Raw genomic sequence first — 25,117 nt, 5'->3', positions numbered from 1 at the left:
GGGATTCATTTGACTAAAGCTACCTACGGAAATATATCGAAATTGTTTCTGGGTGGCACATTCGCATCTCATAGTCCTCAGACTCTCTGCACGATGGGAACTACACAATTGTAGACACCACTGTGAACTAACCGATGGAATCATAAAGTACAGAAGTATCCATAATACATTCTAATAATAATATAAGATCGTATGCTCAATGAGTTTTTCTCTGTGAACATCGATCTCTGTTTTTGTCTATGCCTTCTCAATGTCTTCCAAATCAAGTGACACTTTGTTGCCAAACACGATGGAAAAATAATTTGCTTATACCCATATATTATTATTTGTTGAGAGAGACACTTAATGAGGCTTTATGTTTAAATTCCCTTGATTGATTTTTTTTTGGGTGATGTTTAGATTAGAGTTCCATTTCAAGATTTTGGCCTTGATTTTTTAGGTTTTTTTTTTTTTTTTTTTTTTCGGTAAAAAAAATCATCATGATTAAGGATTATGCATGGACTTATGATTTTTTAAATACGTGCAGGGACTTCTTCCAAACCTCATGGCTTCGGCAGGAAGAAGAGTAGAGTGAAGCGTGAGAAAGAGAACGCTGCAAGAGAACAGAAAAAGGTCGAGGCATGAGATTTCTTGCTTTTCCTTTCACTAACACTAGTTGTACTTTCAGGTTGGTTAAAAACTTATTAGGTTATACATAGTATTTTCAAATTCTACATAATTATGGATTATATGAATTCATTATCTCAATTTTAATAGTTTACTTAAGTATCATAAACTTATTGACATTAAATTTCATAAACTTAGAGACATTAAATTTACAACTCTTTTTTATAAATACATCTATTATAAAATTTATAAATATAATAAAATTAAAAATTAAAAACTAAAACTACATAACATCAATATTGGTAATTCTATATAAATATAATTTCATATTTTTGTGAATAGTGTCATCTACAACTTTGTTCCTCAATACATAACTTTCAATTATCTCTCACTTCAAATACTTGTAAATAAAACTTTTCTTCTTAAAGGCAAAGCAAGTTGTGATCTCATTGTCCCATGTAACCATGGAAAAAGTGAGTAGAGCTTCTCTATTTGCCATGCAAACAAGGCTTTCTTCTCTCATGGTCACAACAGGTTGTGATCTCACTTACCCATATGCACATGGAAGAAGTGAGAAAGCTTCCCTATCTGTCATGCAAGCAAGGCTTCACAAACAAGTGATTGTAGAAATTTGGTTTAAGCAACGCACATCTCATGGAGGACTAAGTTGGTTGAAGCTCAAAGATTGCTAACACAAAAGCACTACGATTTTTATCTTTCTTTTATATCTCTTACATATTCATAATAAAGTGCAAAAATTCTTCTCCTTTGTTAGCATCATTGTAAAATTAAATATATCCACAAAATATCTACTTAAAAAAAATACCTACATTTCTTTTATATCTCTTACATATTCATAATAAAGTGCAAAAATTCTTCTCCTTTGTTAGCATCATTGTAAAATTAAATATATCCACAAAATATCTACTTAAAAAAAATACCTACATGGATACATGTTTGTGTCTGGACCACTGCTACAAGATTTCACTGCACTGCCGGCATGAATTCTTTAATTTGATTCGCAGATAGCTGAAAATGCAAGAAATTTTCGAGGATAGCCATATGTAAATGTTTGTTTGTCAGAGTGTGGTACATGGGACCGATACGAACAGGAGAGCACTGGCACTAGACTTTCAGCATCCTGAATTGAAAATCAATTCAGGTATGCCGTACGATTTGTGTATCTGACCCCAACATTTTTGAGAGACCAATTGTGCAGGATTGATCCATCACCTCCGAGGAAAATCAGATTCATGTATCAGTAATTGTGTTGATACTCATGCTAGCAGAACTCTTCAATATTCAACTGCATTAGATCCCGGAGTGTTGGCCGGAACTCCTTAATGGTCTCCAACTTTGGCTTCCAAGATTTGCCTGCGTTCAATTTCAGCTGCGCAAACGCCGTTGACAGCTCTAGATCTTCCTCCAAATTCAGCTTCGGCTCCGGAAGTTCCTCATCCTGTGCCCCACTAACATGTTCCCCCTCCTCCAATAAGAAGACATCATTTTTCATTTCTGACGCGAGGGGAACCGTGAGGTCCCCAAATAGGGGGAATACTCTGGCGTCGGAGTTCTGTCTGGTTGCGGCTTTCATGGCGGAATCGGCCTTCAATTCCAGAGAGCCCAGGTCTGTCGCAGAGAGCACAGAGTGCAACTTGGGCATGGGCAGAAGAAAATAGAGATGCCCCGAATCCAGTTCTTCGTCTGCCTTAAGAGGATTAATCCGACGCCCGATCTGCAAGTCGTTGGCTTGGCATACGAAGTGGTGAGGATTGTCTAGCATAAGCTCTGCCGCATTTATCGGCATGTGAAGTTCCTGAACGCTGCCATTTGAATTTATGACTTTCACAGCGCTGGAAGGTACAGAGTTCGAAGCGCAAAAGTTGTAACTGCCCATTCTGAATCTTTCTGTAGAGAAGTGTTAATGTCTGTAGGGATAAGAGGGCAGGAGGCATTTATATAAAGGACGGATCGCAATCTTAACCCGTGATTATAATAAGTGGCTACAGCTCACGTGTTGCGTTAAAAAATCGTCGGAGAAAAGTCTGAGAAACATCCTCCATTTGATGGTGATAGCCAGTTGGGCCCGACACCAATCCCACACGTAATGTATATCAACAAACGCGACGCGTGAAACTTGGATATTTGCAAGTGCAGAAAAGTGTGCCGTAGTTTAATTTGTTTATAATTTTTCCTTAAAAACAATGAAAATTCTGCACAATTTTGAGAAAATTGGGTAGAAGTTTTAGAAATTTGGGTCATAGTTTGTTAAGTTCAGGATTTTGGGTACTCAATTTTTCTTAATGGGCACTCAATTTTTTTTATGGCGTTGAATTTATTTTAATTATTAAAAACGATTTAAACATTTAAAGTTTTTTTGACTATTTGTTAAAAAAATTATTCGAACATTTACAAAATTTTATTAAAAAATAATTCAAATATCCAAAATTTATTGATTGTGCTGAATCTATTTCCATTATCAAAAAATGATTCATTCACAAAAATAAATTTCTTTTTGTAAGAAGAGTTTAAGTCTAAATTACATGTAGACAACCTTTGTCGATGCGTTTCGAACCAACTAGTGTGGTTCATCGTCATGAAAAGTGATTCACTCACAAAATTAGATTTCATGAAAACTACTTCACTAAATTTTTGCCAAATATTCTACAGACTAAATTGTGACCTCGTTTCAGCGTAAATTACATTAGACAACCTTTGTCGACGCGTTTTGAACCAACTAGTGTGGTTCATCGTCACGAAAAATGATTCACTCACAAAATTAGCTTTCATGAAAACTACTTCACCAAATTTTTGCCAAATATTTTACGGACTAAATTGTGACCTCGTTTCAGGGTAAATTACATGTAGACAACCTTTGTCAACCCGTTTCAAACCAACTAGTGTCCAACTAGTATAATTCATCGTCAAAAAAATGATTCACTCACAAAATTAAATTTCATGAGAACTACTTCACCAAATTTTTGCTAAATATTTTACGGACTAAATTGTCAACTCGCTAACAATTGCAAAAAGTTGAAAGACTCCGTGTCTCGTTTCTTGGTCACTTGCATCACTCCATGATTTCCTCGACATTCCAATGGATCATTTTATTATGATGTGAGCTTTTTCATCTTTTCGGTGTAATACTTATATTGCAAGTGTCATCTTTCAACGAAAGTGGAATGTGAATGATTTACATCAGATTTTGTACATATCTAATTTGACAATCTGACATATACAAACTTTACACTTGATATACGCGGTCTGATGCAAAAAAGAACTTTCAGATCCAACTTTCCTTGGAAAGACGCCGCCGCTGATCATGACGTAAATATTACGCATGTGAATTCTTTACATCAGATTGTGTATATATCTCATTTGTCAATCTGATATATACCACATTTCCAACTTGAAATACGCGGTCTAACACAAACTTTCACATCCGACTTTCGTTCGAAAGACGCCACCACTCATCGTGACGTAAGTTTTACGCTGCTGCTCCAGAGGACATCGAAATTCCCATCACAGAAACATCTCAACATAGAAAATATTTCATTTTAATATTAATGGTGGAAAGATGGCTTCGTTTGATGAGGTTGTTCATGGGTCATTTTCATGGACTTACATCGTTAATATAAACATAAAAATGGTTTTGTTTATTTTTTTTAAAGAAGGGGTTGCAACGCAGCAAGTCTCTATTATTCATATTGTGAGAGTTGACGTGCTTTTTTCAGTGTTACTTTTTATTTACTGATCAGACTAGCTCGCAAAAGAGTTTATAAGTGAATGGAATAGAAGAGAAGTGACATCTAAATGTTGGCAATTATATGTTTGTCGGTTAGCTTCATGATCATTTGCATATTTCAATTTCTACATTTCCCAATGATTATTAGGATATCGCTAGTTATATAACCAACTGGTAGTTATATATAACTCATTAGGATATCGCTAGTTATATAACCAACTGGTAGCTATATATAATTCATTAGCCAAAAGAAAAAATGAAGACAACTTAAATGCTTGTTTTCAATCTGGGAAATAATTAACATTGCCATTTTCTCATTATATCGGTGCCCATTAGACAAACTGAAAATTGTATGAATTGTACAAGAGATCCGCGATCATGTCAACGCAATGATCAATTCTATGTTGGCAACATCTTCTCTACTTCAAAAAAAACTTTTGTAAATGTATCGTTGTTATCTAAGGTCTCAGAATCACATCTGATATCGTTGTTCGAATAAACTGACCATTGACATAATTAAATTATGCCACTCCAACATAAATTGCACCTGAAGTTAGGCCAGGATATGTTAAAAATATGCAACTGCAGTCAAATTCCACTTTGGACTGCTCACCTAATGGAGATAATGTTTGCATTGAATTCCTCTTTTAGAGAGGACCGAAATCGACCTAAAGATCACTCAAATCGGATAAGGGAAGGTGTACTTATGAAGAAAATCCCACATGTGCACATTTAATAAGGTCGGCCCTAAAGCAAAGTGGACCACCTTGAAAGGCTATACATACAAGTGCCATCTACCTCATTTTGATACAATGATGAAACACTCTTCTATCTTGTTTTTGGCTCACATAGATCTGAGGCTCATCCGCAGAGGATCAAGTTTGCTCTGAGGTGAAATAGTAGGTTCGAAGCTTGCATCTCTGATTTAGGGTTTTGGGCCCCAGTCGCAGGCACAAAAAAGAAAGGATTTGAATGTAGTCGCACGCATAGAAGCTCATCCGTGCGACTGAAGCCTTCCAGTCGCATGGACAACTCTCCATCCATGTGACTGAGGGTTTAGGGTTTCCTCAAGCCAGATCTGACCACAGTCGTTCTCATGTCAGGCTTAAGGGAGCGGTTGTGACAGCTATAGTCGCCTACATGTCACATCCTCCAAGCAGCTGTGACCTTAAATATGAAATCTCTACCGTCTGAATATTCTGCTCAGTGGTCGTAGGGTTCGGCAATTGATTGCAAACAGTGACATTTCATTGCAGGCTTCAAAATCAGAGTTTTGGGCATATACATTGTTGGGTTCATTTCATGGATGTTGTAGTTGTTTTGTTGGTTAGTTGCATAGATGAAGATATGGATCATTGTACTCTATTTTGCTATATTATTTGATGACAATCTAGGAAGAATAATTTGCAAGGGTTCTCCCCATAGTGGGTTTTTCCCTAGTCTCTATCCAATCCTAGTGTCTCTGTATAAATGTTTTTTTTCTATTATTCATTTATGTTTCACTACATTGACGATGATCATATTGTTCTTTCCACATAGTTGCATATGTTCCTAAATAATGATGTAAATATGAATAATGTTATGATGTTATGGGGTGAACTTAATGTGTTAATTTAGAAATAAAATTATCAAAGCAAAGAACAATATAGCCTTATGAAAAATTAACATGCTATCAAAGCCAGGCTAAAGAAAAGTCATGGAGATCACCCCAATGGAGACAACTTTGATGGAAGCAAGAAGAGGATGGTGGAGACCTAAAAGAATTCTAGGGTTTGAAGATAACCTTAGGGAATTTGTGTATTAGGGTTTGATGGATATTATGAAGTTAGGGTTTGATAGAAACCCTAGTTTATGGAAATGATATGAGATATGAAACCTAGCGCGGTAGATGTGAAGACTCTCAAACACTTGTGACAGATTTGATGAATCCCTAAATGGGATAGTCTCTAGTAGGCATGGTTGATAGAGTTGGTTAAAATATTGAAGGCAACGTTTTTATATGGAAAATGGATAATGATGGCTCTTGAAGGTTGTTTCAAGAGGGGGAGGATCACCTCTCATTTAAGATAAGTGTCTCTTGACTTATGATGCTCCTTTATGTCTTTACTTTGGATTAGACTTATAGATCTGAATATTGTTTTGATCATTACTTATACTTCGTGCATGTATATTTGAGTATTTGGGTGTTTCTAACCTCCTTGATGAGATGTAATAAGAGGATCCTTCTTGAGGATCATTTCAGATGCAGGAAAGAAAAGCTAGAGCTAGAAAAGGTAAGGAGGCACCTGATGAAAAGATGACTAAGTGCTACAAATTGCTTATGACAAATAAGAAGGTGCACAGGTATTTGAATATTACAAGGTATGCATGGTATATTTTTTCAATGTTATGTTTCCGTTGTAATGGCAAGGTAAGCCCTAAAGTGTGATGATAATGTCTCCTTCTCAGATGGTTCATGCATGCATATGAAATTATTTGGATTCATGGTTCTTATGATGAAATGGTGCACTAGATATTGAACAAGTATCTTACCTTCTAGACATAATGAATTTCTTGATTCTATGAAGCTACTTGGATATATTGGCATACTTTATGTTTGGCTAACATCTATCATTTTTTATATCTTGATCCCATGAAGAAGGCTAGCACCTTGATTCTAATAGATGGTAACTCAATGCTACTAATGTTGTTTATGAAAAGCATGATAGTCATGATGATAGAAGTCTATCAGTGATGTTTATATTCAAGATCTTTTGTTGACCATGATCATGTTTTGATGTACTTAGTGATTGTGGCACATGGTAAAATTGAATGCCCTAACTTATTGGGTTGAATAATATGAAAAGAAGTAATGTTGTGATCATGACTCTTGAAGTCTACTCCTATTAGCTATTTGACACTAACCCTTAATGTCATGGTGAAGTAGTTAATGATAACATCATATAACCATGATAAATATATGATATGGTCCGACTTTATGATCTAACAGATCTAATGATGCATGATATCATTATAGACAGGTTGATGGCACGAATGAAGATGACTGAAGTGGATTCCCATTCAGAGGGAGAACCTATCCATATGGCCCCTTCTCTTATTATCATTATATACTCTTTATTGTTGAAGTATCGTTTATGGGCTTGAATAGACAAATATCTGACATTGTTGATCTGCAACAAAGTTTTGATCTGAGAAGAGAAAATTTTCCCTTACCCTAAACTTCAGTCGCATGGAAGCAAGTTCATAGGTCCGATTGTAGCCTCTCAGTCACCTGGAAGTGAGGTCAAGGTTACAACTACAGAGTCCCAACTGCTTGCAGGGAAAACCTATGGGTGCGACTATGCCTATTGGACACAAAAAAAGAAGTTTTTGCATGAGATCAGATGTTCACCTGAAGGATGTCAGTCCTACAGATGTGGAGCAAACATCAGAAAGATCTATGAGATGGAAAGTTTGAATGTTTTCTATAATATGAATATACATAATGAACTTGTGCTTGCAGGTGACCGGGAAATGCATACATCTATGTCATTATGTTTAAAGTTTGTGCTACAGGAGTTTGACATGATTTGGGTGATTGATATAGATGAGCAGTTTTTGTAGTTTTGAGATGATGATTGATAAGGACTTAGAATTTTGACTTGATGTTGAGATATGTTCTGGACTATAGATCTCTCTATGATAGAAAATTTTGGATTTGACCTAATGACTAATGACTTGTCTTGATAAGTATGATATATGAACTTCCAATGACTAATATTGGTATTCGATAATGGTTTTGTATTGGCCTCCTCGTTCTTAGCACATTGGTTGAAGTATTGACAATTGTGATTCAGTATGAAGCTATCTCCATGAATGGTTGGAACCTGCATGACTTATCCTTGGTGTATGCATTTTCATCTAGTGACTTATATTATGATCATAAGGATGACTTGATGAAGTTTGGATTGATATTTCTTATGACAACTTGTTGGCATGATAATAGATGAAGTCATGACTTGATGAGAGCTCTACCTATCACCTAATCTAAATAATATGATATTGTGATATTATGATGATCTTGATATTGGTTCTGATCTAGAATCTAAACTTTGATAAGCTAACTTAGTTGATTTGATTGTACAATATTGTGAGTCTAAGCATATTGGTTTGGAAAACTATTATGTTTGCAGAGAGAACTATATGAAGCAAGCTCCTCGATCTAGATATGTCCACATTGACAATTATCTGGTGAAGCTAAGATGATGTGTTTATCAAAACCTCTACTTCAGAAGTGTTCCAAGGTACGACTTTGATTTTAAATTTGATTTTATATACTGATGGTCTAATCTTGACAAGAAATGAACCTCCGATGATCTAAGTAAGAGGGAGATGGTGTTTGAATATCAAACTGAAGAATCATGGCATGATGAATCGATTTATGAAGTTGGGAAAAGAAAATCGATGTTGTAAAAGCCATTGAAGAAGTATTCGAAAGTGGAAATGCAAATCCTTGGACACTCCGATTGAATTTCAAGAAGTTGTGAAGAGATATTTTTGAACTTGACCTGGAAACTGACAGTTGGTTGAAACAATGATGTTCTATTTTGAAAATCCATCAATATATATACATGATGTGCATATAACTTGAGTCAATTCATGATTGATATGCTTCATTCACAGTGAGTTGCTTCCTAGCATCCTTAAAATTACTTGCATGGGATGATCCTCCTGTGATATGTGACCACATGCGTGTACTAATGATGGTTAGGATCGTTATTGATAAGATGATCACATTTGGATGTTGCCTTAGTATGAGATCTGTCATGATAACTTAGATGAGAGGTCCATAACACGATCGAGTTTGAGTACGATGTTGCTAGCATGACTAGCCATGTCTCAGGATGAAGAAGCTTCTTGGAGGGTTGTCTAAGCATGATTTGGATATGACATGGATACATTATGATGACAAAGAGTGTGAACTGATTAGCAGAGAATCCTCCATATAGCTAGGACCGAGATAACTTCATACATCGAGACATTGCTACTGTATGAGACAATCTTAGGCTTATGGTTAGCACCTCCTTGAGAGGGATCATGAATATGGTATCCTTTTGTAATCTATATGATTATTTATATTATAATATGATATTTGATTTTATGTCCTAGATGAACAAGAGATTGTTGTTATTGAGACATGATGATTACCAGATATGAGCATAATGATATTTTTTTTATCTACAGAGAGCAGGACTGGTCGAGAACATTGATCCAACTTTTCCTCCCATATCTGAGCTCCCAGGTGAGGAATTGAGATAGAGGGCTCTTGGGTTTGAGGGAACTGTGGACAATATGGTATCACCCCTATATTTTACCCATAGGGTTGGAGTAGTAGCTCACCCTATCTTGGTATTTATAGAGTATACCCCAGTTGGCATCATACCCATAAGCATGGCTTGGTGGGATTTTCCCTCCCCATCTAGCCAATGGGTTGAGCAGGCTTGGAGGCATGTGATCCTTACCTCTTGGTAAGTCAGGTATCTAGTCCAAGCTTAGATTATGATACAGGTGTTCTACCACATGACTATTGAGGGCCATCGTTGGGAAGATCAATAGGAAATAGGATGGGTTGAGTAGTAGCTCCTCTATATCACCTATTGCTTGATATGGGGTCATAGTAGTAGCTCCTCAATGTGGTTCTAGGTTGAGATGTGCTCCCTAATGATATGCTCTCTGATGATGATTTGGGTCATAGATCTAACTCCCTACCTATATTTTCGGGTAGTAGTTCATTGACAAAGATTCTGGGTAGTAGCTCGATGAATAGAGGGTGGTAGCTTAGGCCCCCTCCAATGACAAATTATTCTTCTAGATTCGAGAATATTTAGCATGTGAGTAGGGAAAATCAAGAGATAACTAGGAATGAGAAAGAGATGAATTGATATTATCAGTGATGATACGAGATGATGAAATACTTGATATTGGATATGATTTGATGATAGGATGCACATGACATGATGCAAGTCCCTAGTTGAGAGGGAGTGTTAAAAATATGAAACTATGGTCAAATTCCAATTTCAACAAATCACCTGAAGGAGATAATGATTACATTGAATTCTTATTTTCGAGAGGACCAAAATCAACCTAAATATTTCTCAAATCAGATAAGGGAAAGTGTACTTATGAAAAAAAGTCCAAATGTGCACATTTGATAAGGTCGGCCCTAAAGAAAACTGGACCACCTTGAAAGGCTATAAATACAAGTTCCCTCTACCTCACTTGGATATAATGATGAGACAATCTTCTATATTATTTTTGGCTCGTACAGGTCTAAGGTTCATCCGCAGATGATTAGGTTCTTTGTGAGGTGAAATTGTAGGGTCTGAAGCTCGCATCTCTAGTTTGGGGTTTTGGGCCCTAGTCGCAGACATAAAACAGGAAGAATTCGACCATAGTCACATGCATAGAAGCTCATCCATGTGAGTATATCCTTCCAGTTGCATGGACAACTCTCCATCCATGTGACTGGGGTTTTAGGGTTTCCACGGTCCAAATATGACCCCAGTTGCTCGCATGCCAGGCTTAAGGGAGTTCCTGGGACAGTTATAGTTTCTTGCATGTCACCTCCTCCATGTGACTCAGACCTTAAAGATGAAATCTCTCCCTTCTTAATATTTTGCTCAATGGTTGTTGGGTTCAGCAGTTGACTACAGATAGTGACACTTCATTACAATCTTCAGAATAAGAGTTTTGAGCATATACATTGTTGGGTTCATTTCATGGATGTTGTAGTTGTTTTGCGGGTTAGTTTCATAGATGAAGATATGGATCATTGTAATCTCTTTTGTTGAATTATTTGATGAAAATCTAAGAAGAATAATTTTTAAGGGTTTTCCCCATAGTGGGTTTTTCCCTGGTCTCCGACCAATCCCAGTGTCCCTATGTGTGAATTATTTTCTTCTATTTTTCCTATATGTTCTGTTGCATTGATGATGATGATATTGTTCTTTCTACATAGTTGCATATGTTGCTGAATAATGATGTAAATTTGAATAATGTTATGATGTTATGGGATGAACTTACTTTGTTAATGTAGAAATGCAATTATGAAAGGAAATAACAATATAGGCATATGAAAAATTAACATGATAAAGGGATATTAATCGCAGAATAAGATAATGAATTCATTAAAAAAATCCCAAGGGATTTCATTAAAAAATTTGAGTGTCGTGTATCATGGGAAAATCACAATAAAATCTCAGATGGCTCAACAACTCAAGGTGACAACAGAATAGAGAGTAATGTCAATCATGAAATATTTATATTCCTTAGAAGCATCGTGATAGGCATAAAATGGTAGGTGCCAAAAGACTATGAAGAATGCAAAGGAAATGCCACCCATTTTTCAACCCCGGATATACTTAGATGACGTGCGAACTCAATTTCCTACAATGTTGCAACCTCACCAAGAAAATGTCAACTTTTCTTAGCACTTAAGTTACTTTGCTCAACAATATTACTTTCTGAGGATGCCCATTGTTGCCTGCTACTGTTTATCAAAGCAGCTCCCCTTGAGCCAATGCTCTCTAATCTCTTGCAAAGCTATCTCACCTTTGCTTGGGTAATGATCATGTGGACTTGACAAGACTGTGATCTTCCTATCATTCCAGACTTCCACTACAGCCCATATTATTCTGACAAACAAAGTTAGCGTTGTGTCCTCCTCATGCTGGCTGCACTCTACCTTCATCCATCAAATGCTCCATTATGTTCATCTTCTTGGCCTCCTGCATCTGACTTACTCAGCCTCCCTTGAGGCCATTCTCTTCCTTTACTGAAGATAAATATAGGATCTACTCCCCTTGAGAATATCATCCCCTCTCTTCCTCCAGACCTTCAAAGGTCTAGTTTTAACAGAAACATTCTCATCTTGCTTCTTCTTTTCCCCTATCTAGGCTTCTTCTCTATTGCACATGGGTAGTGGAAATGTTTCTTTAACCTCCTATTTCTTCACCCAAAGCCACTTGGAGCCTCTCTTCCTTTTAGAAGGGACTGCTACAAGAGTAGGAGGATCACTCTTTTGAATTCTTCATCCTCTGTGCAACTTTCTTTGTTGACACAGAGCATTGAAGGCATATGAGTATCTTTCAACTCTATTCATTCTCCTTGTCTTCAAATCCTGAGTTGTTGTATTCACATGCACATGCTAAGAAGCATTTTGTTTCTTCTCATTTCTACAGTTAGCTATCTTGTACCCGGGATTGCCAATGTTGAAGCATTCAACATGGCATAAGGCTAGGGTGGAGGAGTTACCCTTTTTGACACCTCTTTTATCAAAACTCCCCTCAAGTCCAGTATGCCTTCTTACAGCCTTATTGTGCATTCTTGGGTTGCTACTACTCAGAACATCTTGTTTTCTTGCATGCCATCTATACTCTATAGCTCTATGTCCAAAATTATTGCAATAAAAAAATGAACCATAAAAATGCTTATGTTGACAGAAGTTACCTTTTCTCTGAAGGTTCTTTTGTTGAGGAATAAAGGTCCTCTGTTGGCTCTTCTTGTGCCCTTTATGAGATTTAGCATTACTGTCATGCACTTTTCCTTGCAACTGCCTTGTCCTATTCTGATGCAATTCTTGTTGTTGCTTCTTTGGCTTCTGTTGCACTATTAGTTGTTGCTTCTTAGCCTTTTGTTGCTACTTCTTGGGCTCTTTCTACACTATCAGTTATTGCTTCTTAGCCTTCTGCTACCACCTTTTCTTCTCTTGATGCTATTGTTGTTGTCCAAAAACCTTTCTTTCCTTATTTTTGTTGGAACCCTTAAGCTTCTAAAATTGAGATAGATCTTTATTTCACTTCTCTAAGTCATGTCTCAATGAGACTACCTTAGTTTGTAGTCTCTCACAACAAGCTTCCTTCACACTCAATTGATTGGTTAATGTCCCAATTAGCCTTCTAGCCTCTTCTTGTTGAGCATTTAGATCAATTAATGTCTATGCTCAACTTCTCATTCTCAAGCTCATAGATTTTTAGTTTCTCCTCATGCTTGATAATTTCGTCTAATAGGTCCTTGATTTCTTTTAGATTCGAGCTCAACTTATTTTCAAAAAAGACCCTTTCATTTAGATCCTTTTCTTCACCACCAGAGGTGCTAGATTCCAAGCATCATGGTCTCTCTTCTGAGACTTCTACCTCATCAATAGAAGTTTGATGATCAAAAACTCACCCTATCCTGGTTCATTGCCAGAGAAACAGGGCTCCTCACCCTTTTCTTGAGTTAGATGGTCGTCTCCATCATACATACATTGCAGTCTATTCAACACTTCCTTTTCTGACTCACAATTCCTCACTTCATCGGCATCTAACTTAGATAGCCCTCTCAAGATGACCTCCTTGGATTTCTCGTTGTTTTCTCCATTCAAAACAGAGAGCCATATATCACCATCTAGGGACATCATGCAGGCTTCCATTCTAACCTTCCAGGTTTCATACCAGAGCTCATGGCATGATCTATCTAAGAATGGAACTTCTTCTGCTGCTAGCCAAACTCCATTATCCATTTTTTCCCTTTGATCTACCTTCTAGCGATTAAGCTATTTCTGAAGGAACTTGGCTCTCATACCAATTGCTAAAAACAATGTTAATACTAAGAGGGGGTGAATTAGTATTAAGGCTAATTTTAACTTCTTTATGCCAATTTACTTTTCTTATTTAACTTGGAATTCATCCATATAACCAATAACAATATATCATGTGGCAGCAGCATAAACTTAACACACAAGCACTAAACCATAAGCATCATGCACATAGACATAGGTTTTTCATGTGGAAACCCTTTCAGGAAAAAACCACAAAGCTTGTTGTTGTTAATGATGAAAATTAAGAGCACCCTCTCTATTACATCAATCTGTTTTTGTGAGCACCCACTCACATGAAGAACCAACTGCCTTTGATTGTTTACTAGCACCGACTAGGAAGAAGCACCAACTCCCTTTGTTTGTAGACACTTGTCCATATTACCAAAAACACCATATGAGGCACCGACCTCATGGATTTGTTGCAACCACCAACTTGAAGCTCCTTGGATTTATGCAAGCACCTACTTGTAGGAGGCACCAACGCCCAAGCCTTCCCAAGATCCACTAGAGATGGAAGCACCAACTTCCTTTTTTGAAAGCACCAACACACATTCAAATAGGAATTGAATATTCACTATGTTTAGGAACAACTCTTCCTGATCTGAGCTTTGATCTCTGCTCACTCTGTTGCACTTTGCAACTCTCTGCAGCATTCTTCAACATCCTTGTGATCTCCTCAACAGAAGTCACTCTCATCCCTCTGCTCTCTGCTTTGAACAACACTCACTCTGCTCTACCCACACAACTATGTCCTCTTCTCTTCATCATCATACAACAGCTCTTGGCCTTCTGCACTCCTCAGTGCATAGTCTGCTCTCGACCTTGCTTCACACAACACAGGCTCGACTCTTGGTATTCTACTCACAGCAGCTCACAGGCTCCTTCGGCCTTTCACATAGTGCACATGCACTTCAGCCTTACACATAGCACAGGAAACTATCAGCCTTTACATATAGATCACATAGGCACTTTAGCCTCACACACAGAGTGATGTTCTCTGGGTCTCTTTTCTTATGCTTAGGCCATGTCAGCCTTTTCACACAAAACTAACTCTCACCTAGCCTTTCACAGTAGTGCACACACACAGAGCTCTTTCCTCTTGGCTCTCCATTGCAACTATCCAGTATTCCCCCACATGATAAATCGAGCTCCTGGGTTTTGTTCCTCTACTGTCTCCCCGATTGATGTTGTCACACTATTTTGTGTCAACACTATGCATTGTACCTCGGCATGGCCCTGCACTCTATTGTCTACATTGGTCTCGGTCTCTGCCACTTTGTTCACTGAGAATGGGCACCTTTCTGTCTTTACTGTGTTCTCCATACTGAGAATTAATTCGTAGTCCACCTTCTTCCTCAAGATATGCACAGTCTTCTTTGTCTGCAACTTTCCCATTACTGAGACTCTCCATGCCTATTCAAAGCTCATAGAGCTTGACAACACTTCAGCATGGCTTCTTTGTACTTCAAGCATGGACATTTTGTGGACCATTATCCTTATTTCCTTGTTCTTAGCGATCTTTGACTGATCCATGACAGTCGCCAGTCATCTTGTGAACAAACCTATGTTCCACATTCACTCTTGCAGTTTTTGACCCATAAGTAATCAACACACCTCTATACTAAGATATTGGAGATTTTGATCGCAACACCACAATGGCGCAATGTTTCACATTGCCACTTGTTGATCTCTGATTTTCAAGCCCATTCTACTTTAGCTCCCTGATATATCTCAACCATAGGCCCACATGTAGTGACCGATGGCTTAGACCAGAAGCGCTAAGTCCTTTAGACTTTTCAAGGGCCTTTTTCCTTGTGTTAAATCTCTATGCCTTTGGTTTCTTATTATCCTCAAAACTAAGCACTAACACATATTGAAGCCCTCTTTATCGACATTTTTCATTTGTGCCATTGTGCCAGTAACAACAAACCATCGATCGTCAATCTCTGATTTCCTAGCTCATTACAACGCATTTCTGAGCACAGGACCATAGGATGTGACCTAAGGCTTAGCCTTAAGGTGTTAAGGCCTATAGACTCCTTTCTGTGAACCCTTTTCCCTTTATAAAATGCCACACCCTTGGTTTCTTGTCTTTCCTCTAAACCATGCGCTTGCCACATCAGAGCCCTGTTATCGGCGTTTTTCACTTGTTGCCCATATGCCAACAAGCACAAATCACCGATTTTTTATTTCCGATAGGCTCCTCTATTTAGCCCTAGCCTTCAGTTCATTAAGACTTAACGACCGTGTGCTATCTCGCATCCCACATCCTGACGAAATTTCATTGTGGCACATGAGCCAACCATTGCAAACCATCGATTGGCAATTGCCGAAGTGATGTCATCTCATGTCATGTGGCATATTCTGACCAGTGATTCATGTCACTCAGATATGGCCCATTAGACCATCCATAAACACTGAAACAACCTACCATGTGTCCCTTTGTACTATGATGTCATGCTGACATAAGTGGCCAATGTCCCTTATTGGAACTAATCAAATCCTGACACTTGTCCTCATCGGAGCTCACCACCTGCTTCCATGTGTCCTTATGAGTGCTTACTAAGCGTTTCCATCTATCCTTATCGAAGCCTACCAAACATTGCCATGTGTCCTCATTGAAACCCATCACTAGCTGCCATGTGTCCTTATCAGATCCAATTGGATGCCTCCACATCTCCTCCTAGAATTGAGAGAAAGAGGCCTCCCTATCCTTGTTTTGCATCAAATTCCTTTGTATTTTGCCTTTTGGCCTTCTCGCCGATTTAACAAAGGATGCCTCAATTCTTGACATTTTTCTGTTTTTTGCACCGATGCCAGCCAGTAAGGATTTCTGATTGCGATTCATCAGGACCTCTGATATGCGTGATCGTTGATATGCAATGCTTGCATATCCTTTGATATGAAATTCTTGTAGATCCTTTTATATGTAATCGCCAATATCCCTTGGACTTCTAATATGCAGGATCGCTAATCGCTAATCGGTGATTCACAATGTTGTGCACTGCTCCTTAGGGTCCTCCGATCGTTGATTGCTAGGATGGATTGGCCTCTGATGTACGAATATCAATATGTCTTAGCCTCTGATTTCACTGCACCTCCGATTTGCAGGACTTGCGATAAGCGAGATTCTTCCCTGCTTAAGGCTTTAACACCCTGAACTTCAGCAGGTCATAACGTTTGACCCACAAGTCCATTACTGGACTTTTGCATATCGTTGGAAAGCTCTTCTAGAGCACTTTCCAATGGAAGGGGTCTGATTATCTGTTGATCCCATATGATACCTAAAACTATGGCTCCAACCTCACTTCCAATATTCTACTCCTGAACTCTCCAAACAACTAGGAATAACATCCACAATGTGTCCTTAGCATGAGGCTTGCAGCTCCCATGGGCTTCCATCCTAGGCCATCACTGTAATCATTATTTTATGGCTTTTCTAATAAGCCTTATACTGTGATGATTCTCTACATGAATCTTGTAGCTACCATGAGATTCCATCCTAGGCCATTACCTAGTCATCTGCTGCAACAAGCATCCAAGCTTGTTTGGTTGACATCAATGCCAGCAATCTTGCCAATCAGTTAGGCACTCCCAACTACCCAACACACTCTAGCATGACTGTTGAAATTAATTCCAACACACTTGCAGATGGCTTCACTAGGCGACTGTCCATCCACACTATGCCAACTTTCCAACAATCTCCCCCTTTGGCATTGATGGAAACACACCATCCTTCTCTCCAACTGATGGCCAAACCTCAGGCTGCTTCCACACATATCATGTAATGAGACACCAATGACCTTCTTGCCATCACAACTTCTCCACAACTTTTATCCCCCTTTGACATCAATGGCAAGCGTCCACAAGTTTCCTTACTCTCCTCATTCAATCACAAGTTGTGAGGACCAGAGTCTAGTTTTCGAGATGTGAATTCTGCCTCGTTGACCTCTCTTCTAGGACTATTGCTCCATAAATTGGGAAAATGTGATATTGTCCCTATGAACATATATTGCCTCTTATTCATCCTTCCAATTTTGGACACCTTATGGCTACCAGATGGGCACTCTGTCCACCAATGCATATTTTGTATAAAAAAATGATACCCATTAAATTGTGCATGGTATTGTTGCTGCTACAAACACCAAGTTACAATGATGCATTTTGACTCACCCTTCTTCATTGTTGATGCTTCTTCCAAGATTTCTCTCATTCTTGAGCATCTCCACTTCTCCCCTTGATATCATTCTCATACTATGGGGACTTTCCTTTTCTCAACAATCTTCCTTTCTGAGGCTACCCATTGTTGCCTGCTACTGCTTATCAAAGCAACTCCCTTTGAGCCAATGCTCCCTGATCTCCTGCAAATTTATCTCTCCTTTGCTTAGGGACTGATCTTGTGGACCTGAAAATATTGTGAGCTTCCTTTCATTCTACACTTCCACTGCAGCCCATCTTCTTCCCACGACAAAAGTTATCATTGTGTCCTCGTCATGCTGGCTCCACTCCACCTTAATCCATTATATGTGCCACTATGTTCATCTTCTTGGCCTCCTGCTTTTGACTTACTCTGCCTCCATTGAGACCCTTCTCTTCCTTTACAAAAGAAAAATAGAGGATCTACTCCCCTTGAGCAGAACATCCCTTTTCTTCCTCCAGACCTTCAAAGGTCGAGTTTTGATAGAAGAAATTTCGTCTTGCTTCTTCTTTTCCCTTATCTAGGCTTCTTCTTTGCTGCACACGGGTAGAGGAAATATTTCTTTCACCTCCTCTTTCTTCACCAAAAGCCACTTGGAGCCTCTCTTCCTTTCAGAAGGGATAGCTACAAGAGTAGGAGGATCACTCTTTTGACTTCTTCCTCCTCTATGCACCTTTCTCTATTGACACAAAGCATTGAAGACATATGAGTATCTTTCAACTCTGTTCATTCTCCTTGTCTTAAAATCCTAAGCTACTGCATTTGCTTACTCATGCTGAGAAGCATTTTGTTTCTTCTCATTTCTGCAGTCAGCCATCTTGTGCCCGATATTGCAACTATTGAAGCATTCAACATGGCATAAGACCGGGGCAGAGGAGTTAACCTTTTTGACACCTCTTTTGTCAAAACTCCTCTCAAGGACAACATGCCTTCTTATAACCTTATTGTGAATTTTTGGGTCTCTACTACCCATCACATCTTGTTTTCATGCATGCCATCTATAGTATATGGCTCTTTGCCCAAAATTATTGCAAGAAAAACAAAAACCACAAAAAGGATTTTATTGAGAGAAGTTATATTTTCTCTTAAGGTTTTGTCGTTGAGGAGGAGGGGTCCTCTGTTGTCTCTTCTTGTGCCTTTTATGGAAGTTAGAATACAGAGGGATGAAGATACCAAGACTAACATTGGCTTCAATGGGGATGGTAGCTCCTTGGAGGTGCCAAGAACTACATATCTCTAGGAAAGCAGGCAGTGCCTTCGTCCATTGGGCTATGGAGTCAATAACTTTGACAAACCAGAACCAGACTCTTGACTCAATTTCAGGACTGAAATTTGACTCAGAAGTGACTCAATTTCAAGACTGAAATCGACTTGAAAGACCTGACTCAAACAAACCAAACCAAAATTGAAATCAAACCTCAGTTTTATAGCCTTCATCTTGGGCCCCAAACTGAATGAATGACGACAGTACAAACTGACTCTAAAACTATCTTGACACTTACTAAAACAAAAAAAATGACTCAAGACTTACTTAACTGAAACAAGTACTTACAAAGCTTTTAAATGGCAGTAGACCATTGAGATTTGAGGGATTCAAATCATGATAACAACCACCTGCCTACTAATGAAATATGTACAATCATGTGAAGTGGGCCTTCCAATGTAACCAATCCAACAGATGGCTACATACTGAAATTCTTCTCTCACTTTCCCCGAGCAGGTAGAACGATGTACATGTAGGCAACTCACAATAAGAACTAAAACCAAGGCTTATGCTAACGAACCAGGCAACATTCATCTTCTCTAGTGCTTGTAAAAGAATGTCGAAAGGATCTTGAAAGTCCTAAAGCACTAGCTTGGCTTGAGATCCAGCAGCAAAAATACAAGTACTCCCTTCATTCTGATATGAAAGAACAACTAGTTGCCGAGTGATAGGAAGGCATAGAGAGGTATAAGCTTCTGCCATCTGAGTGTTAGCTGTAAATTCCTTGACCATGAGAAATTTTGGCATATTGTCTCTCTCAAGCTCATATTCCTCAACTTCATGGTCTAGGTCATTCTTAAACAGAAAACAATCTTCAAGATTATCAAACATGACATCCTTATCATATTCATGAAAGAAAATATTATCTATTTGCTGATCTATAAAGCTAATTACAAGACTGTCATCATTATCAAAAGAGGAAGAAGTTTCACCAACACTTTCTTGACCATGTGCGCACTGCAAATCTACATTAGCTTGGGCTGTAACATGACCTTTCAAGAGTTGATCTATCTCATCTTCAGACAAAGGAGATAATACTTTTTGTTTTCTTTTGCTCAAACAATGATTGTCTTCATGAAATAACATTTTAAAACATGAAAAACCTGAATGACAGTCCTTAATTCCCTGATCTTCTGAAATTTGAAAACATTGTTGATCATCTTCATATGACATGGCAATCAAATTATCATTTACCACTGAGTTATCGAAAGAAGATTTTTCACTTACTTGAACAAAGATCTCATCTTGTTTTTCATAAAATGACTGGATTACCTCCTCATGAAGGCTTGGGTCAGTACCATTGTCTTCTTCATTCCATATGATCTCAACGGCAGAGCTCTTCTTCATGGGATTCAGAACCAAGTAGTCTTGATCATCACAATCTAAATCTAGATCTGAAATAATCGACTTGACTTTATCATATTCTGAAATTGAAACTTGACTTTCCTGCATACAGTCTTCTTCTATGGACAGATCTAAAATAGAACCTTCTCTTTCCTCATTTTCCACTGTACTAAGATCTTGATCCTGTTGCAAATTTTCCTGCGCATCTTGATAAGTATCCTCTTTATGCTGCTGAAATGGATTTTCATACAGGGCTTCCATGATCTCATCATCCATGAAGTCATCATATTCATAATATTTCTCAAGGCTTTCAATAAAAATATAAGCATGTTTGCAACAATTGTGAACTAAATTTAATGATGGATAAGATTCTTTATACCTTTCAAAGAACATGGCATGAAAATCCTTCAGACAGTAAATACAAGCAGGCGGCAAACTTTCATACCAAGATCGAGCTTCACCTTCCAGAGTGGCCATGAATATCTTCATCAAGCAATCTTCAGAAAAATCAACCTTCAACTTGCGAATATGTATGTGAAATCTAACCAGATGTAAAGCAGCATCATTCCTATTATCATATTTAAACATAGGCAAATTCCTTTGCCAATCTACCTTCATAATTTTATTTGGAAAACCTGGAATGTGATCTCGGCTCATGGGAGCATACCTTCGATCCAGCGAAACCATTTTGATAATAATGAATTCACCAAGAAATTATTCAGGCTACTGATTCTTGAAGATTAGAGTCACCAGAAAAAGTCTGAACCTTGGGATTCTTCAACACTGGAGTCGTCAGGTGAATGATTTCAGCCTTCTGATGTTTGATCATTGTCCACCATCAACAATTAGATCTAAACTTGATATATTTTGTTGAGGAAACCAGATGTTCATTTCATAAACTAAACCGGAGATTGACTGAAGCAACATTCATCCACTATGCACTTGCAGAGCAAAAGCAGTTCGAAGGCTACCTAGCTAACTTCAGGCTCCGTTGTAGTTTATAAAACAAACAACAAACTTTTCGTTTCCCCAGTATGGTTGCCACTATGTTAGTGGCTAAATCTACCTCAGGCTGAGAAAGGTAGGATCTAGGATAACATCAAACCACGCTTAACTTGGTAACTAGCCCTACCAGGTTGGGAGAACGCCCTCTCCTTGTCAATCTCAGTAAAATATGATCAATGAGGGCTTGAGATGACTGATGTGAACACTTATCTTAGGCTAGGTATGTGTGCAAAAGAGCTTGATTGAATATAATGATGTTTTGTTGGCTCAAATGGAAAGGCAGATTTGGGTGTGGGGAATGAGGCTCAGTTTTGCAGAGATCTCTATGGGGCAAGGTAGGCAACTGATTTGGCACTTCAAATTGAATGAAATGGAGAGATTTAGATAGGTGAGGAGTTGAAGAGGGTAAGAAAACCTCAGCGATCCTCTTCAAACACCTGAAAACATCAATAACTAAGCAAACCCTAGGTAGAGCATTGCAATTTCAATGGATTCTACATTTATCCTTGTTTGTTTTAGTTAAGAAGAAGCAAGAGAGATAATGGCATACATAAAACACATATAAAATTACAATTTACAGAAGGAAACACAATACCAAAGCAAGATGCCACATGAATCCCATAAAGTGCTGCAAACCCTGGTCTATTCCTTAGCCAAAACTGTTGAGATGAGTATACAATGAAGCTCCAAGCTTTCTCAAAAGTCCAACCATGCTAATGACTAAAAAATCACAAGATATAGGCAAAAAATAACTCATCCTAGCCTCTATGGGTCGAGCTCATAAGTTTAGGAGCTATTCCAACTAATTCTAAACTGAGAACTAAAAATTAGGCAGTGGAACAGCTTGCCTCTAGAAACTAGGGAACTGATCCATTTAGTTGCAAGTTACTTTTTGATAGATGAATCTACCTCCATGAGTGAAAATTTGACATAACTACATCAAGATCCATCAATTTACATTAAATTATATCATAACTTTGACATTAAGAAGGAGAAAATTCAAACTGTTTAAAAATTAGGTGAAAAACAGAGTATTCTTGGTCAAACTAAGCAAATTTCCCCAATGCGCCGCGCTGATTTCCCTATATGTGGCGCCTATTTTCAACCACTTTTGGAGGCCTTCCTGGTGTCCAAATCTGGTCCAAGTGTGCTTGTTGGAAATTTCTTCCTATATAATTTTTAGAACAGGTGGAATTTTTGAATTTTGCCTCCATTTGCCCCTATTAAACTAATTTTTCCCAACACTGCTTCCTGTTTGTCCAAATAGAGGCAGAAAGGTCATTTTTGTGGTGTTTTTGACCCTTTTGGGGGCTCAAAACTTGTCAAAATTTCTTGGCCATTGGTGAGCATGCACATTTCTTCATGAAAAATCGAAAAATGTTGATTTTTACTCATTTGGAGGCCTCCATCAAAAGTGAGCACTAGGTGGCGTAGCGCATTGGGCAGAAAAACCTGTGTTTTGGCCCAAAATTTTTAAAAATGCAAAAAGTATCCCAATTTTTTTTAAATTTTGGCTAAGTGTTCCCCATCAAGTGTTGTGTTGGGCCAAGGAAGCCTCAGCCAATATCTAAAGTCTATCTTGCTCCTTTCGCCTCCTCGATGCCCTCTTCAACTTTGCTTTCAAGCTTCTGATTCTTGCCTTGTAACTTTTATTTCTCGCCATGTAATGATAGGCCATATGCCTCAACATTGTTTTCTCCCTGTTGGCCTTCTCTAACAACTTTTCCAAGTGGATATTAGCTCTTTCAAGCCAAGACTCATGATCAGCATTGATTTCTTGTTCAAGTGATGTGAGCTTCACCTTCCTCCTTTTGGAAACTTGGCGGTTTTCTCGTATGTTTTGCAACTCCATGGATGAGTGGTACTGATGAGGGGAGGATTTTATGCTAATTGTAGGTTTTGGGGAATGAAAGGGTTTAGGGTATAACATTTAGGGATTAGGGATATTTGTTTAGGGTTTGGGATAATGAGATTTTGTAGTTAGGATTTGGGAAAATGGAAATTGGGGATAGGGGTGAATGATTTTAGGAAATTAGGAATTAGGGAATGAGTGGATGAAACTGAAAAATAAATGGAGTCAAGGAGTAAGGGAGTGATGAAATAGACTTGGTAGCAAAAGCATAAATACAAACCATAGGCAATTATTTTTGAGCAAAATTGCAAAGAGGTAGGGTTTGAGATTTTACACACTAAACCACCATAAATTCTAAGAAAAACTCTTTCACTAGCAAGGGAAGAACTCTAGACTTACTTGCACACCATAGGATTGAGAAATTTTGGAAATTTGAGGGAGTTTATGGTGAAATCGGGCTTGCAGCTCTATGCACCGTGCCACAAACCCAACGCATCGCGCCCTTTATATGCACCACGCCAGTGTATTTTTTACACTGTGGAGGGCGACCCAATGCGCCGCGCCTCTCACCCAATGCGCCGCACGCACAAACTTGCACAGTTTTGTTGCAATTTTTCTCCCTTTGTTCAACATGGCCTTCTCTTGCTCAGTATTTCTTCTTTGAATGCAAATGAGCTTTTTGAATCATGAAAAATGATTTATATACAAGAGCTTTTGATTTTTCATTCATAAAACTCACTTTTGTAATGTTTTCATTGTGACTTACTTTTTCAACTTGGTTTTTTGGGCAGTTTACTTTATTTGTGCCTTTGATGAACTAAATGACTTGATTTTTTGTTTTCTTTGCAAGGGATGGAGCAGATGAAGCTTGGCATGGTGACCAGGGTTATCATTGAAGTTTTTTAGATATGAGAGAACTGAAATTACAACCAATTTATACAATAAAAACCTAAAATACTATGTTTTTCCTCAAAACAAGGTTTTGAGGAAAAATACATTTCTGAGCAAGTGATAATGAAATTTCTTGGTACTGTAACTTTATTCAACCTCCTCATGTGCCTGCTGATCGTTATTGGACATTTTGAAGAGCTTTTTGATGAAACCCTAGATCTAACAAAACTAAAACCCTAGAAATGACTCTTGTGAATTTAAAGACAAAAAGTGACTACAAATAATCTTGATGAATGGAAATGGGCCAGCAGGTAAAGGACATGAGGGAAAATGTACGACAAGCCACTACCGTCAGATGATCCATGAATGCAGTTGACTGACGAGACTCCTAATATGCAATGCAACAAGAGAATTTGATCTCTAACGGAGGGATGAAGATACCGACACTAACATGTTCAACACTTCCTTTTCTTACTCACAATGCCTTACTTCATTAGCATCTGACTTAGATAGCCCTCTCAGGATGACCTCCTTGGATTTATCGTTGTTTTCTCTATTCAAAACAGAGAGCCATATATCACCATCTAGGGACA

General features: G+C 38.2%; 1 protein-coding gene across 1 annotated transcript; it reads right to left on the bottom strand.

The window, feature by feature from the left end:
- Window positions 1-1,551: 1,551 nt before the first annotated feature.
- On the bottom strand, window positions 1,552-2,521 carry LOC149198239 (uncharacterized). The gene has a single exon (XM_089404097.1). The coding sequence runs from the start codon at window positions 2,501-2,503 to the stop codon at window positions 1,889-1,891; it is 615 nt and encodes a 204-aa protein (XP_089260223.1). The 5' UTR covers window positions 2,504-2,521; the 3' UTR covers window positions 1,552-1,888.
- Between the last annotated feature and the right edge of the window lie 22,596 nt (window positions 2,522-25,117).

Source organism: Pinus tabuliformis, chromosome 2_2 (genome assembly GCF_031772625.1).
Source record: "Pinus tabuliformis cultivar Carrire ecotype Pingquan chromosome 2_2, CPIR1, whole genome shotgun sequence".
Lineage (NCBI taxonomy): Eukaryota > Viridiplantae > Streptophyta > Pinopsida > Pinales > Pinaceae > Pinus > Pinus tabuliformis.
This window is presented reverse-complemented; position numbering and strand designations above follow the sequence as displayed.

Coding starts and splice junctions, on each gene's coding strand:
- LOC149198239 (XM_089404097.1), bottom strand. CDS start 2,503: ATGGGCAGTTACAACTTTTGCGCTTCGAACTCTGTACCTTCCAGCGCT.